At 40.8% G+C, this 17,074-nt stretch overlaps 1 protein-coding gene across 1 annotated transcript in view; it reads left to right on the forward strand.

Moving 5' to 3' along the window:
- The first annotated feature begins 273 nt into the window (after positions 1-273).
- lpin1b (lipin 1b) overlaps positions 274-17,074 on the forward strand; it is a 29,964-nt gene continuing 13,163 nt past the window's right edge. The window contains exons 1-8 of the mRNA XM_089021798.1: positions 274-437; positions 6,298-6,501; positions 6,597-6,692; positions 11,174-11,460; positions 15,836-15,934; positions 16,012-16,135; positions 16,210-16,471; positions 16,824-16,917. Coding sequence (XP_088877924.1) covers positions 363-437; positions 6,298-6,501; positions 6,597-6,692; positions 11,174-11,460; positions 15,836-15,934; positions 16,012-16,135; positions 16,210-16,471; positions 16,824-16,917 — 1,241 coding nt within the window. The 5' untranslated portion in view covers positions 274-362. The remainder of the gene's footprint in view (positions 438-6,297; positions 6,502-6,596; positions 6,693-11,173; positions 11,461-15,835; positions 15,935-16,011; positions 16,136-16,209; positions 16,472-16,823; positions 16,918-17,074) is intronic.

The following is a 17,074-nucleotide window of genomic DNA, read 5'->3' on the forward strand; positions in this document are numbered from 1 at the left end:
GAAAATGAATGACATTGCGGTCACCAACATGGCTTCTGAGACAACAACAGGTGTCCCCGGGAGAACGGAAATACAAGTTCAGGAAGGTCTGCAAGACTGTGTTTGTGTACATCTCCAAATCAAACATTCTGAGAAGCCGCTCTAGCAAGTATCCTCTTCCAAAATGCCGAAGAAGTCAGCGGGTCTGACTCACTAAAAGCAAGGGGCCGGTCTCAAGTTTCTCTAACTTGAGGGCCTCAGGTAAATTTAGTCAGATGCACTTGCAGTTTTGGCGCTCAGATTTATTGAGGCCACCACTGAGTAAGGATCAACGGACGGGACTTGAACACATTTGTGGAAGCATACAGTACGATGGTGGAATCATGACATCGGCTGAGGAGGGTGAACAGCTAGAAGAGGTCGTTGAACACTATCCCACTGACAAAACATGGAGTTGGGTAATAAAAGCATGTTAAAAGTGTGGACATTTAGATATGTGGATGACTTATTTTGTAACATCACGGCTTCCTGTGAAATTTGCATGTGCTCCCTTTTCCTAATTAACTGATTCACTGCCATTCAAGAATTTATTCGAGAATTTAAAATATGACGTAGAACACCGGGTTTTGATTTTTATTGTTTGGGTGCCGATAAAGCGCTGGCCCTGGCCTCTGGCAATGTATTTTCCTTTCCACATGGGGGAAGAATGTCCCTTTTTTCCATGTTAGCACTATGTTCCAGCTTCAGCTGTTATTAAAGCGCTATATAAACTAATATGTATGTATTGCATTGTATTTTCGACAGCTTCCCTCATTTCAAGCTCATATAACTCAAGACCCATACAATTTAGGAATTAAGTATTTTTTTATGATGAAAGAAGAGAGTCTAAGGTTTCTTACGCTGTATTGAATGTTTATGTAGTGCCAAAACTCAATATTCTGTAGATCATGGAATTTGAGTGACAATGACAAAAACCCTGGCACTGGAGTGGACACATTTTTGCACATCTGGCAGTGAATGAGTTAAGTTAAGAAAACTGAAACAACACAAAATAAGTATGTCAGGTGATTTGTATGTGGTTCTTATCTCACTTTTTTCATGAAATCTTAAGCAAAACAGACAGAAATAGTAGTTTGTCATCTTTTGCCTTCTCAAAGACATTTGAAAGTCACAGATGCTACAGTGCAAGCCCACACCTCACGTGCATATTTTGTATATTGGTATGAAAAAAAAACCTTTTAAATCAATGAGAAATCAAACAAAAAAGTGTTATAGGGCTTGCAATGCAAAGTATTGGTTCGCACCATGACCGACCTGTTCTGAGATTCTGACTCCAATTCTCGGCTCTGGACTTCCTGAGTGCATTTAAATCTTCTTAGGTGCTCAGATGTGGTTGTTTGTGTATTTTTCCCCGGTGTATGGGGCCCACCTGAATGTGGACGCACCCCCAGTGAAGGGTGTGTTTATAAACTCTTTCCATATATGAGGCGCACATTCAATAAATGAAAAACATGGTTTCCAAATAAAATAGATAAATGTCTAAAAGCTAGCTGGTTTTCCATCCGAGTTACTTAGCTATCTATTAGCTCGCTAGCTTTCTATCTGACTAACGTCCGGGTTGAGTGAAGGCCTAGCTAGCTATCTATTAGGTAGCTAGCTTTCTATCTGAGTTACTTCCGGGTTGAGGGACACTGGCGCGTGTGGCTGCCGCTGCTCACCCACAAAAAAACATATCCTGTGACTGTAAAGTGACCTTGAGAGTTTTTAAAGGCGCTTTTAAATGAAATATATTATTATTATTATTATTATTATTATTATTATTATTATTATTATTATTATTATTATTATTATTATTATTATTAGCTATGTAGCTATCTAGCTGTCTATTAACTAGCTAGCTAGCTTTCTATCTACAGTATTTGAGTTACTTCCGGGTTGAGTGAACACTGGCGCGTGTGGCTGCCGCTGCTTACACACAGAAAAACTGTGACTGTAAAGTGACCTTGAGAGTTTTGAAAAGTGACCTTGAGAGTTTTGAAAGGTGCTTATAAATGAAATATATTATTATTATTATTATTATTATTATTATTATTATTATTATTATTATTATCGTGAATGTGTTTTGAATAATATTAATGCTTGTGTCACATCATATGACGCTGAGGCTACAACACCGTGGCCCAATCACGGTCCTCCCAATCACGCTCGGTTATAAAAGTGATTATTATACACTGCAGTGATACTGTTGAGTCACCGAAAGGGCGAGAACTGCCGCTCCAGGGCCAATTTGGACATGTGACATCTCATTTGCATACTGCTTTGTAGAAACGCAGTGCCAGTTTATGAGTCAGCAGAAAGGTCACTAGTCATTTTTTGGGTTCAGAATTCACACTGATCAGCAATTCAGGCAACAGGTGGGTGTTAAATGAGGAGTACGACCCAAGTTGCCAATTCAAAGACTTTGGGTTGTTTTTGTTCACCCTGTATGCTGCTGTACTTTACTGGGTGGGTCATACATCAAGTGGATTTTTTTTCATTCTTGGCAAGGCATCTTGTTCCTTGAAACTTGTCTAAGAAAAGCTATCAGTCTTGTGTGTCCTCAAAGGGCACCATCAGTATGTAGCGACATTGATACAAGTTGCAAAAACTCAGTGCCTATTAAAAAGACGACAGAAAAAAAGGGAAAAATTTACCAGCCATGACCCCACAATGCCACATGATTAAACGCCCTACTTGCTCGTTACATTGCAGAATTCTTCTTCCTGGATTGCAAAAAAAGTGATTTTAACTACGGAAATATCATCAGTGTATGCTTAACAGCTCGTAAATGTAGACCTGTCATGATGCAATGCACAATTAAGAAATTATGCACATTTGGCAAGAAGAGGTGATGTTATGAGCCTTCTCCATTCACACAAACACAACCTTACACATTTATTGCTTGTGACAAAAGTACAGATGCTTCGTTCACTGAAATACTGTAAAAGCATTGTACAGTACTACTGTGCCTCCATTTTCAAGAAACTGAGGGGCTATAATAAAGGTCAACAGAAATTTTCACTTCAGGAGAGACACCTCAGCGGTTCTTTACTTCCTGCCGATGGAAAAATAAGGAATGCAAATATTTGAATGGCATGCTTATGCTCACAGAAGGAGGAGCTGGGGAGAGTGAGGGAGTAGGAAGAGGGCTGAAAGGATGGCGTGGAAACTAAATTTGACGCGAAAACCACAAATAAGAAATGTGGCGTCTCGCTGTGTTGTGATTGGCTAAGAGGATCACCTCATCGCATCAGACCGGCACTGTGACGTCGCTTGTTTGCGCCCATAGTCAATGGAGGCTCAGGTGGCGGGGTATATTTTTACATTTCGAACAAATGTCTCCTTTGTACAAATAATTAATTAATTTCATATAATTAGGTATGTGGCAGATCACAATCTTTTTTTTTAACCATTTAACCTTAAATCACTTGAGGTCATGTAAGCGGCTGTCTTTTATTTTTCAATATACATTTTATTAATTTTGCTAATAATTTTACCAAGTAAATCTCTCTTGGATTTGTATTCCTACCTATAATTGATCTGTTTTAGTATCTAGCTAGTTATCGCTTTGAAAAATAAACTTGACGAAATTATATCTCACCGCTGTTTCCCTTTCAACGATGACTTTAGCAACGCAGCATGTCCACGCTGATTGGTCAATGGGCGGGGCCTCGACTGGATTGTTCACGCAAATACGGTGGCGGGCAAGCAACCAAGTTGCCAAATGATGCGTCAGCTGTCCGAAAGACACACTGCTGCATTTCGACTTCATATAATCATCAATATAGCTCACCTTTCATCACGGTGATATGGGTGAGATGACAACCGCATGTAGCGTTAAAATAGATCCTGAACTGTGTTCGAAGGAAAGTGATCTAGGAATCTTTTTCGTTTTGTCAACGCAATTAAAAGGTAAGATATTCTATGTTTCTATTTCCACCTTAATGTCGTTTACGCTTCCTGCAGTTAATTTACTGTACTTTTATCATATTTGTTTTGCTCCAAAAATATAATTCTGGTATGGTATTGCTTTAAACTGCAATGTCCACCTAAAAAAAATTTCAGTTGTACATACAGTACTGTACATACATTTTTCAATCAAGTCGGTGTACATTTACAACTATTACATATATGGATGTTTACACAAATCCCACCCCTAATCTCCGCGCTACTATCATAATTTACAAAGTGCGAGGTGCCAAATAGTACATTTTTCCTCGTCACTATGGTCCAAGTGGTACATTAGCTGTAAAACTCAGGCACAGTATTCCTTAGACTCGTAGTAACATTTTTCTATTTTTCTACTTGTGGGACTCTTTCATTCTTACTAGAAACGACTAAGTGTGTGCTGTTACATCGACCGAGTGTGCTGGATATGCAGGGACATCCAATAATAAACTTGAATGAAAGAATAATTGTGCATGACTCATGCCTATTAATGCATATGAGTAGATAAAAAGTGGCAGTAATAGTGGAAAACATCCAGTTAGTAACACACAGCCATTCTACTAGTGCACTGAATTTTCTTGTATACTACTACTACTACTACTACTACTACTAATAATAATAATAATATATTTAATTTATAAACACATTTCAAAATTCTCAAGGACACTTTACTTGTGTTTGTAGAAAGGGCAACGACTGTATGAGTACAATATCTTTGAGCACACTCAATTCTATAAAGGTGAAGGAAATGGTTTGCTTTTGTTTTAAGTTCCCAAATGACATCAGCTTGTTTTGTTTTCATGAGATGATAACATTTCAGTATTATGAACGTGATTGGCTTCACTTCTTTTATAGGTAGAAAAATTGTTCATAAAGTTAGCCTATATTTACTCTGATATTACTACACAGCTGGCAGCTATTAGCACATGCTGGGTCCGAGAGGACAGTAATTTCATCTGTGCTGTATGTCATGCATATTAGCATATTTGACAATAAAGCTGACTTTGACTTTGACAGTATTTATTCGGGAGGTGGACTTGGAAGGTTTCACTGAGTGAGACAATGAAGGATATTGTTGAACGGGAGATGTCAGCTTGTTCCCAAGCCACGACTAGATAAGCCATGAAGGAGCGGAGATACCAGCAGAAGATGGAGTTTGTTAGGCTGCACAGCTCCCAAGCACACAGGAATGCATCTATCTTATATTCTTTTGATTGAAGACTTTATCATTATTTTCAGACTGAACTCAGATAACAACATGAGCGGAAGAAATGGCTACTTTGAAATGCCAAATATGAACACCTCGAAAGATGAATAAAGCCTTTAAAAATAGTTGCATTCTTAACATGAACAATATTCAGTTCACACTTAAACATTGTGTTGTAATCAAAGTCAAATGTTGTCAACTCAGCTAGCCAAGGGCAAGTGAAGTGACTTAATCGTCACTTCACTTCGAGTCCTGCTCTTGCGCAACACCATCCTCAGATTTCAAACCACAAAATGAAAGCCATCCTCATCAGATATGCATTAGCAAATCTGCCTCACAGTTCTGTGTTCAAATCTTAGCATTCCTCTGTTGCGTTTCTTATCTTCTCACGTGTAGTCGCGCTTGTGTGTTTTTATTTTTAACATCATCAAGTTAACATATGCACATCTTAGATGCTAACGCATCAATGTGACATACTGGAATTTGGTGTACATTCACTTCTATGGCGCCCATGTTACTCACCTGGCTAGGCCTTGCTTTTTGAAACCGTAAACAGTCGTTGTCATGATCTGGTTGGCGACCAACGGGGGGCGCTGTCGGCCCCCCCACCTGCACAGGTGCTGGTCGTCCCGATCAGATTGGCGACCAATGGGTAGCGACGTCAGCCTTGCCTGCAGCCTCGCAGGTGTTGGTCGTTTTAATCACTGACACTTAAAAGGACTCACGGCACGACCATCCGGTGTCGGTTCATTGTTTGCTGCACGTTTGTTGCATGCTGTGCATGTGTTTGTTTAACCTTGGCGGACTTTTACACTTGGTTTTCTTTTGATACTTTGTATTTTTTCCGTTCAGATGATTTTGATGTTTTACATTTTGTTCTTGCTGACCTTTATTTTAATACAGTTTGTCAAACAACCTCCTGGTCCCTCCTGCCTGCTTTTGGAGATCCGCACCCGCCATCACCACCTCGCAATACGTGACAGTCGTAGGGACAGCTACTATAGCCGAATGATGACAAGCATGATTGAAAATTGTGACAGAAAATCCATCCCTTTAAGTCTTTGAGACCACTTTTGAAGACACCCCTTTTCCATTTTTACTTGTGTTCAATCTGATCCCACCAGACCCGTCAGACCATGAACTACGTGGGACAGTTGGCGGGTCAGGTCTTGGTTCAGGTCAAGGAATTGTACAGAGGCCTTAACCCGGCCACGCTGTCTGGCTGCATCGACGTTATCGTGGTGCGGCAACCCGATGGCTCCTTGCACTGCTCGCCCTTCCACGTCCGCTTCGGCAAGATGGGAGTCCTGCGCTCGCGAGAAAAAGTGGTCAGCAAACAAAGAGGCACGCAAAAAGTAGAAATAAAAAAGTGACACACACTGAGAAGTTTTAAAATACAGATGTGTACATATATGTTTTACAGGTGGACATAGAGATTAATGGAGAGCCAGTGGATCTACATATGAAGCTCGGAGACAACGGGGAGGCCTTCTTTGTCCAGGAAATGGAAAATAACCAGGTACAGGAAATTAGAGTGGCTGCTGTTCACTGTACTATGTAACCCTCAATGCGAGTGAAGCTGACTCAACTGCCAATCAATCCACAAACAGTGCATTTATTTATTTATTTATTTATTTATTTGTTTGTTTATCCATCCATCCATTTTCCAGACCGCCTAATCCTCATTAGGGTCGTGGGGGGTGCTGGAGCCTATCCCAGCTGTCTTCGGGTACTAGGCGGGGGACACACGGAATTGGTTGCCAACCAATCGCAGGGCACGCAGAGATAAACAACCATTCGCTCTCGCGCTCACACCTGGGGACAATTTAGATTGTTCAATAAGCCTCTAAAGATGGAGGACACTGATTTGCTGTGGCGACCCCTTGAATGGAAAAGCCTAAAGGAAAAGAAGAAGAATAAGCCTGACATGCATGTTTTTGGAATGTGGGAGGAAACCGGAGGACCCGGAGAAAACCCACACGGGCCTGGGGAGAAAATGAAAACTCCATACAGGGAGGCCAGACCGGGTCTTGAACTCACAACCTCTCCAGTCGACTACTGAGCCGCCCCCATTTATTTATTCATTTATTTATGTATTTATTTAGTATTTATGTATGCAGTTATTTTGATCTTTGTGTGTTTATTTATCTATTTATTTACTTATATATTTATTTATTTCGTTATTTTTTATCCATTTGTGTGTTTATTTATTTATTTATTTATTTATTTATTTATTTATTTATTTATTTTTATTTGTGTGTGCATTTACATGCATTTAATCATTTATGTGCTTATTTATGTGCTTATTTATTTATTTGTTTGCTTGTTTACTTTTGAGATGAGGAGTCGAGGTAAGATGAGACTAATTTAACTGGCTCATGGTATTAAATTGAACACGGTCAATCTTAGGTTTATATGGTCTTTATTTGGATAGAGTTTGCAGGGGTGCCAAACTGCAACCTACCCTACTAAATGTTGTTTACCTACTCTGCGTCCCTCAAATAATCCCATAAGCAATCCTAAAATTCTAGCCAAAAAAAAGGTTAAAATGTCAAAGGTCAAAGCTGCAAATTTCCCCATTGTGGGACTATTGAAGGCTTTCTGATTCTGCAAACTAATTTTAAACACACACACACACTCCTGCATCACATACACTGTCACGCACAATCCCAAATATTATACACACAGTCGGTTTAGGAAAATCAGGTCAGGCAGCATGCGGATTTGGGACGGCCGCCAAGAATTTCCGCTTTTCCATTTCAGAGTTGGACCATGTTCCTCCATTTCCCAGAAAACATTTAATTCTACCAGTAAGGCTGTGAATATTTTATATGCCCCGGATTTAAACACCGACACAATACAAATACATTTATACACATTTGAAGATATTTGCTGAAAACGTGCAAAGTGTGACAACTGCACTCAATTGCACAAATGTTGCATCAAACTGTTTTCCACCATTTTTTTCCAGTGGGCAAGGGGAGACTTCGCTGAAAGTGTGCCATCAGTCTCTCCTCCCCCACTATATGTTTATCTTTGTTGGCAGGTAGCTATCGAGCTTTGCCTCTACCTAAAAATGCCTCTTTTGATTCTCCGCTGGCATGTGGTCTATGAGTGTGTGTTTGTCATGGAGAGAAAAGTGGATGAACGAGAAAGCCAAACTGAACAATAAGTGCAACGTGAGAGCCGGGGTGTTGACAAGGGTTTCGCTCTGACGTGGAGACTTACAGAGTGCCTCGTAGTTGCGGCCAGAGGCTTTCAGCGGATATGTTTGGGCGGCTTAAACATGTACTTACGATATGTGTATATATACACAGGAAGAATGTTCAGCAAAGCATTTTTCAGGGCGTTGTGTCAAGGTGTTTGATTGACAAGTTAACTCGTTCACTGCCATTCACGAATTTATTCGTAAATTAAAAATATGACGCGGGCCGCCATTCCTGAATTTGTTTGGGTTTCGTTATTTTATGCTCAGGTGCCGATAAAGCGTTGGTCATGGCCTCTGGCAATGTTTTTTTCTTTCCATAAGGGAGCAGCATCTGCTTTTTGTGCATGTTACTGCTTTGTTCCAGCTTCAGCTGTTGTTGAAGCACTATATAAACCAATATGTATGTATTGCATTGTATTTTGGGCAGCCGCCCCTATTTCAAGCTCATATAACCCCAGACCCACATAATTTAGGAATTAAATATATTTTTCTGATGAATGGATTGGATTGGATTGGATATGCCTTTATTAGTCTCACAGTGGAGAATGGGAATGAAGAGAGTCATTGGTTCAAAAACCGAAACAGCACATCCCATTATAATCTATGTAAATCTAGAAAAAAAAACAATATTTAAAGCATATTTAACTCATTCACTGCCATTCAAGAATTTATTCAGGAATTGAAAATATGACGTAGAATGCCATTCCAGATTTTTTTCCCCATGCTTGGGTGCCAATAAAGCGCTGCTCAGACCTCTGCCAATGTTTTTTCCCTTCCACAGGAGGGTAGCATTTCCCTTTTCTTCATGTTAGTGCTTTGTTCCAGCTTCAGTGGTTGTTAAAGCGCACCAAGATGTATGTATTGCATTGTATTTTGGACAGCCACCCCCATTTCAAGCTCATATAACTACAGACCCATATAGTTTAGGAATTAACTCTTTTTTTCTGATGACAAAAGAGAGTCGAATGTTTCTAATGCTGTATTGGGTGTTTATGTAGTCCTAAAACTCAATATTCTGTGGGTCCTGGAATTCAAGTGACAATGACTAAAACCCCGGCACTGGAGTGGAAACATTTTTGCACGTAACGGATTTGTTTTTGGCTAGGTTCTGAACAACATTCTTTTCTACTGCATGTTAAATTTACATTTGTTCTAGTGTAAAGTCTTCAGAGAATGTTGTAAGCCACAGGTGTCAAAGTCAAGGCCCGCGGGCCAAATCCGGCCCGCCACATCATTTTTTTTCGGCCCGCGAAAGCAAATCAAACTTGTTAAATTCCATGATGATTGCTAAAATCTGAGCCAAAATTTCATATTTTTGGATGTCATCCACAATAAAAGTCATTATTCTTGACTTCAGATTTGAAAACGAGTTATTCATTAATTTGCTGTGTGCTCTATATGTAATATTTGAAGGGATTTAAACATTCTAATGGGTTCCCCAAATTCATAACGGTCCTCGAGAGGAAACCATAACTACAATGTGGCCCGCGGCAAAAAATGACTTTGACACCCCTGTTGTAAGCCAATCACAACTGAAGTTCGTGGAACACATAAAAGAACAGTCAGTTTACCAGTTTCTTGGAAAGCAGACTTTTTTTGAGACTCTGACTGAATGTGCTGCCAAAATACATAAATAAGCCATAAACTACCGAGACGGTGGAATGTCATCAACAAGGGAAGACGGTGATTTATTTCAGGCGGACTAGTATTAGGTTTCCGTCTTGAGAAAAGCAGAGCAGAAAACTAGGACATTAGCCCCACTGTCCCCTTGTACTCTCTCCATGTTGTTGACTTTCCTAAAAACGCGACTACTGTTACACACACCATAGTATCATCTATCGTTGACCTCATTTGCTGTCTTGTGCCAAAAGGTATAGATACACAATATGGAGCTACAGTAAAAGCTCCTGGAAAGAGCTCTACTTTCACGGAGCCAACTGCTTTTTTTTCAGCTGGTTTTTATAGTTCAGATTGTACTCGGAAGCATTCGGAATACAGGGAACACCTCTGTTAACCACGCCAATGTCCAATAGGCATACAAAAAGTAGATAAAACACGAAGCTACAATTTTTTTTTTTTTTTGGGGGGGGGGGGGGGGTCATGCTAAGAGATGTTGTCATGGAATTATTAGTATTTCCACCGTTCTAAGTTTTTATGACAAATGGCAAGCATATGTCAGCGCAAGAAAGCTAACGTAGCAGTTCACAACAGACTCATAAATGGTCAAGATAATCTGTTGTATTCATTCTGAATTCACATCTCAAGGGATAAGAAGGGATGTGTTTTCAATATTAAATGTCACGTGTACCATTTTTTAATTTACTGGACTGTGATTTATTGCTTCTCGAAAACAGCGGCGCTATCAGTACTAAGCTAGCATAAGAAGTCAATGTTAGCCATGTTAGCATGGTAACATGACGTTCTCATTATAGAGTAATATGAAAATATGAATGTTTTTCAATTAGATTTTGGGAAATCTAGAATCAATTCAACATCTAAAGTAATTTATAAGCTTGCCTTTTGAGCAGAAATGTTGCTAATTCCAAGTTGTTTCTGAATAGTCTAATCTTTTATCCAATTGTTCGCAAACAAGAGATGGTCTCACCCTCAACCCCATCACTACCGCCCGTGGTGGATATTCCAACATCGTTTCAGCAAAGCTCCTGAAGCTATCTTGGGCACATGGCTTCAATGTTTGCTGGTATACCTGTGAATGAACAAGAAATGATTGACAATTTCATGTTATGGCTTTTGTCTCTGATTGCTTGCATGCAATGATTTCATCTCACTAGGAAGTGGTTCCTTCCTACCTGGCCACCTCTCCTATCATGTCGGATGGGCTCGTTCTGATGACCTCCTCGCTGAAAGGGAAGACCTCGGGGCCTCCAGTGCAGACCTTGGTCTCCACGGCAAGCAGCGGTGAGACCGACACGTCGGCGATGATAATAATGAAAAAACGAAAAAAGAGGAGGAGGAAAGCTTGGACAGATAGCCTGAAGAGGGACGAGAGTGGCGACTATTCCGAGGACGAGGACATGTTCACTATTGACATCAGCTCCGATGAAGAAATGGAGAACAGGTGAGAAAGAAGAAAGTGAGCTATGCTTCCGACCCTTTTCGTAACACAATCAGTCAGATCCAGAATGGACGAATGGCATTTAGACGCCTTTCAATGGGGAAAGCAAGACATCATCCACCACCGTACAGTGTTTACAAGAGTGTGAAAGTCACCTAGTAAACAATGGAGGGAATGCCATGCGTAGAGTAAGGGTTTGATACTTTTTTATATTTATTTATTTATTTATTTATTTATTTATTTATGTTTTATTTTTTATTTAGTTATCTATTTATTAGATGTACTAATTTTATGTATGTATGTATTTATTTAGCATTTTATTTATTATTTTATTGAGTTATCTATTTATTAGACGTATTAATTGTATTTATTTATTCATTCATTAATTTATTTATGATTTTATTTACGATGTTATTTATTTATTTATGTATTTTGTATTTAGTTATCTATTTATTAGATGCACTAATTTTATGTATGTATTTCTGTATTTGGCATTTTATTTATTATTTTATTTAGTTATCAGAATCAGAATCAGAATCAGAATACCTTTATTCGTCCCGCAATGGGGAAATTTGCAGTCCACAGCAGCAATTGAAGAGGGATGGGGTTGGGGTGGGAGTGAAAGGATAGAAAACAAGATATTCTAAGCATAACAAAATAAAAATGTCAACTGTATACTGTGCAAATGTAGATGTGCAAAAACCGTTCTATAAACAAGACTGTACATAGTGCAGAATCAAGAAATGCATTTAGATATATTGCAACAACCCATATTTACAAGTGTCCAGTTTTTTTTTTTTGTTTTTTGTTTTTTGTTTTTCCACATGTGATCATTGGGAATTGTGAAGCCTGACAGCAGTCGGTAGGAACGAGCGGCGGTACCTCTCCTTCTTGCAGCGCGGGTGTAATAGTCTCTGGCTAAAGGAGCTACCCAGAGCTGTCAGGATGGGCAGGAGGGGGTGGGAGGGGCTGTCCGTCATAGCTTTTAGTTTAGCTAGCGTCCGTCTGTTGCCCACCTCCTCAAGAGAGTCCAGCGAGCAGCCCACGACAGAACTGGCCCGCTTGACAAAGCGCTCCAGTCTTTTTCTGTCCCGGGTGGTGATGCTGCCTGACCAGCAGACAATGCCATAGTGGATGGCTGATGCCACCACAGAGTCATAGAAAGTCTTTAGGAGTGACCCCTGAACTCCAAAAGACCTCAGTTTCCTGAGGAGGAAGAGGCGACTCTGTCCCTTTTTGATTAGGGCATCCGTGTTTGTTGTCCAGTCCAGTTTATTGTTGAGAGTAACACCCAGGTACTTGTAGGAGGTCACCCTCTCAATGTCCGAACCCTGGATGTTCAATGGTGCAGGTGACGATTGTTTCCTGCAGAAGTCCACCACCAGCTCCTTGGTTTTCCCGGTGTTGATTTGGAGGTGATTCTGCTGGCACCAGTCCACAAAGTCCTTTGTCAGTCCCCTGTACTCCCTATCGTCTCCCTCTGTAATGAGGCCGACAATAGCTGAGTCGTCAGAGAACTTCTGAAGGTGGCAGGTTGGGGTGTTGTAGTTGAAGTCCGAGGTGTAGAGGGTGAAGAGGAATGGAGCCAGGACTGTTCCCTGCGGCGCTCCGGTGCTGCAGAGAAGCCTGTCCGACTCACAGTTCTTTACCCTCACGTACTGTGGCCTGTTTGTGAGGTAGTCTGCGGTCGCAGGTGGGCGAGGACGAGTCTCTCCAGCGTCTTCATCAGGTGAGACGTCAGCGCCACCGGTCTGTAGCTGTTGAGCTCTTTGGGGTTGGCAATCTTGGGCACTGGGACCAGGCATGACGTTTTCCACAGCTGTGGAACTCTGCCCAGCTTCAGGCTCAGGTTGAACAAGTGCTGGACAATGTCACACAGCTGGTCGGAGCAGGTCTTGAGGAGTCGGGAACTGATGTCATCCGGACCTGCTGCCTTCCTCACCTTCATCCTCCTCAGTTGGTTCCTCACCTGCGCAGTTGTGACAGACAGGCAGGAACCAGGAGGCAGAGTGGCGGCTGAGGGTGTGGCAACGGTTGGGAGGGCAGTTGTTGGTTGCGGAAAGCTGGTCGTGAGAGGGGGCAGGGAGGGTAAGGCCACAGTGAGAGTTGGTGCAGGTGCAGCTACAGGTGAAGTTGACGGTGGGCCGGGGGCGGCTGGCGTCTTGTCAAACCGATTGAAAAAGCGGTTGATTTCATCTGCCCAGTCCTTGTCTTTTTCGTTCAATGTCACTGGGCTTTTGTGGCCTGAGATGTTTTTCAGGCCCTTCCAGACACCAGCGACATTGCTGGCTTGCAGCTGCTCCTCCATTTTCATCCTGTAGGCCTTCTTCCCCTCTCTGATCTTCCTCCTCAGTTGGATCTGCACGGCCTTCAGTTCCTCTCTGTTGCCCGACACAAAAGCCCTTTTCTTCTCCTTCAGGAGGACTTTTATGTCGGGATTAATCCATGGTTTGTTGTTGGCAAAACACCGCACAGTCCTGGTGGGTACGGTGTTTTGTTCACAAAAGTTAATGTAGTCTGTGATGGTGTTGGTGAGTGAGTCAATGTCTTCCCCATGAATCTCAGTAAAGAGCTCCCACCTGGTTGAATCAAAACAGTCCCGCAGAGCTTCTTCAGCTTCTGTGGACCATCTTTTGATCGTGCGGGTCACAGCTGGTTGCCTCTGGACAAGGGGTTTGTACACAGGCTGGAGATAAACCATATTGTGGTCTGCTCTTCCGAGAGGGGGGAGGGGGGAGGGTTTGTATGCATCCTTGGCGTTTGAATAAAATAGGTCCAATATGTTATTGTCTCTGGTGGCACAAGTTACATACTGTGTGAATGTTGGGAGGGAGAATTTCAGGGAAATGTGATTGAAGTCCCCTGAGATGATAAACAAGGCGTTGGGGGACTGGGTTTGTTTTTATCTATTTATTTATTAGATGTATTATTATTATTATTATTATTATTATTTATTTATTTATTTATTTTATGTGTCTTTATTTTTATTTAGTTATCTATTTATTAATTAGATGTATTACATCTATTTAGGTACTTATTATTTTATTCATTATTTTATTTAGTTATCTATTTATTAGATGTATACATTTTATTTCTTTATTAGACATATACATTGTATTTATTTATTTATTGAACTTCTTATGCTTGGTAAAAGTGAGGGTTATGTCCCACATGTAGCTATGACTGCACATGACTCAGTCAACTAGCAATAAATCTCTGAGGAAAGCCATATGGAAAACATCAGCAGGCGTCCGTTTCCACAAGAAGTACATTGAAAATATAAACACACACACACACACACACACACACACACACACACACACACACACACACACACACACACACACACACACACACACACACACACACACACACACTATATATATATATGTGTGTGTGTGTGTGTGTATATATATATATATATATATATATATATATATATATATATATATATATATATATATATATATATATATATTTTTTTTTTGATGATGATGATGATGATTATTATTATTATAAAAAATTCAAACCAAGTTGTTTCTTGGCCAATGTGCCGTTCCGCAATTCAACTTGTGTCAGGCTAGCTTGACCAGCTGGGGCACATTCAACAATGTTGAAAATAACATTTGGGGGTTGAGTTCCTCTTTGAGGTTCAAGCATGTAGAAACAAATTTGCATTTACATCCATCATTATCATCTAGGTCAAAATTTTAATATGATATGTACAAAATTGATGCTCGGTCTGAATTTGGACTGGAGACTGGAGAATGTTTAACTCGACACTTCTGACCTCAATGTTATTTTATTTTTATTTTAGGACGATCCAATGAAATGCAATTTTAGGAGCTAGTAATGTTGTCAAGTTTACAGGTCTCAACCTATATTTCCTATTTGCACAACCTAAAATGCTGCTCCATCTATGTTTCATATTTTGAATGCATGTCGGAGGGTTACACGTTCCAACATGAACTTGTGCACAAAGTCCCCCTGAGCAGTTTAGTGAATTCCAGCCTGCAAAACGAATTAACCGAATAGCAGGAAATCGAAAACAAATGTGTTTTTTAATTTATAGAATTAATTTGGTTTGAATAGAAAATAATTGACAAAAAATAATAACACGCAACAAAATTTGGCTTAAAAACAGAATCGTTGAATTATACCTTCAATAAAATAATAATTATTTTATATTCATACATCGCCCCCAAAAATGCACAGAGCCCACACACCAACCTTGGAAATAACCAGTCAAAGTTGTTCAGAATTTTGACTTACAAAAACCCTTGAACGGTCGCAAAATCATAACCTAGATGACCTACTGATATTTTTTTCCCGTTTTGGTTGTTTTACTGACTGTTACATGTTGCACTTTTTGTTTCAGGTCCTCATCCAGGGAAGGGGGAATCGGGTCCACCAGCACTTGTTTCAAACAATCTAGCATTTACACTTGCTCCGATGGCGACTGGAGTCCCCTCCAGAGGTGCGTCATTTGATCACACCTAATTTCAAAATATCTGCGTTATTTCTTTGTAACGCCTTACACCCGTCATTTCTCAGCCCTGGAAACTCATGTCCCGCTTCTCCGAAAAGTGATTCTGAGCTCTTGATGAAGCCATCCACCGCAGACGATCAAGATTCAGTCATGCACTGGCCGTGGGGGGAATTGCCACAGGCTGCCACTGTAAGCAGAATTATTAACATTAGTGAATGTTTCATGTTTTCGGTATGTAATGTAACTTCCAACTTCCTCTCCAGCCCTCCTTCCTTTCAACAACCGAGCCACCGCAAATTGGTCCGGTGTCCATCCCGGTATCGCAGAGCACGCATTTCCGAGCCATTCCTCACCAGGTGTCCGAACGGCCACCTTCTGGTGAGAGTCAGGAGCAGGCAGTTGCCAAGGCGATGGAGACGGATTCGGTGATATTGAGGGATGGTACTCTTTCCCGTGTGACGTCAGACTTGGAGGATGTGACGGGTCCGCCCTTGGGAAAGCTAGACACCCCGTCCAAGAAAAAAGGTAATACAAAGTAAGAGTTTTATTTCGGTTGGCTTGATGGGCTACTCCTTCGCCCGTCTGTCTCAAAGTTCAGAGCAGCAGGGTTTGATTCCTCACTCTCTCTCTCTCTCTCTCTCTCTCTCTCTCTCTCTCTCTCTCTCTCTCTCTCTCTCTCTCTCTCTCTCTCTCTCTCTCTCTCTCTCTCTCTCTCTCTCTCTCTCTTCTCTGTCTCACTCAATGACACATTCTCAGAAAGCACAAGTTGGGTGGATATACTGGATATACTGGATACACATCAAAGTCCCAGCTATTTGCGCACAGGCCTTAAAAAAATCAATGTGAATACCTGAAATGAAAACGTGTGTTTTTGTAGATAAAAGAAGCTGCCATCTGGGTGCTGATGGAGTTTACTTGGATGATCTCACAGAATTGGAACCTGAAGTGGCCGCCTTGTATTTCCCAAAAAGGTATTGCACGACTTTCCCAGGACTGAAATTGTCATTTAAGGAGCAATCTTATGCTCTTTAGTAATCCATTCTAACCTCCAAAAAATCCAACATAATTGTTTGTTGTGTGTTTTTTTTATGTGATTTAATTTGGATCGGATTGGATTAGCATTTATTA

Source organism: Hippocampus bargibanti, linkage group LG19 (genome assembly GCF_051943395.1).
Source record: "Hippocampus bargibanti isolate YZ-2025 linkage group LG19, ASM5194339v1, whole genome shotgun sequence".
Taxonomy (NCBI): Eukaryota; Metazoa; Chordata; class Actinopteri; order Syngnathiformes; family Syngnathidae; genus Hippocampus; species Hippocampus bargibanti.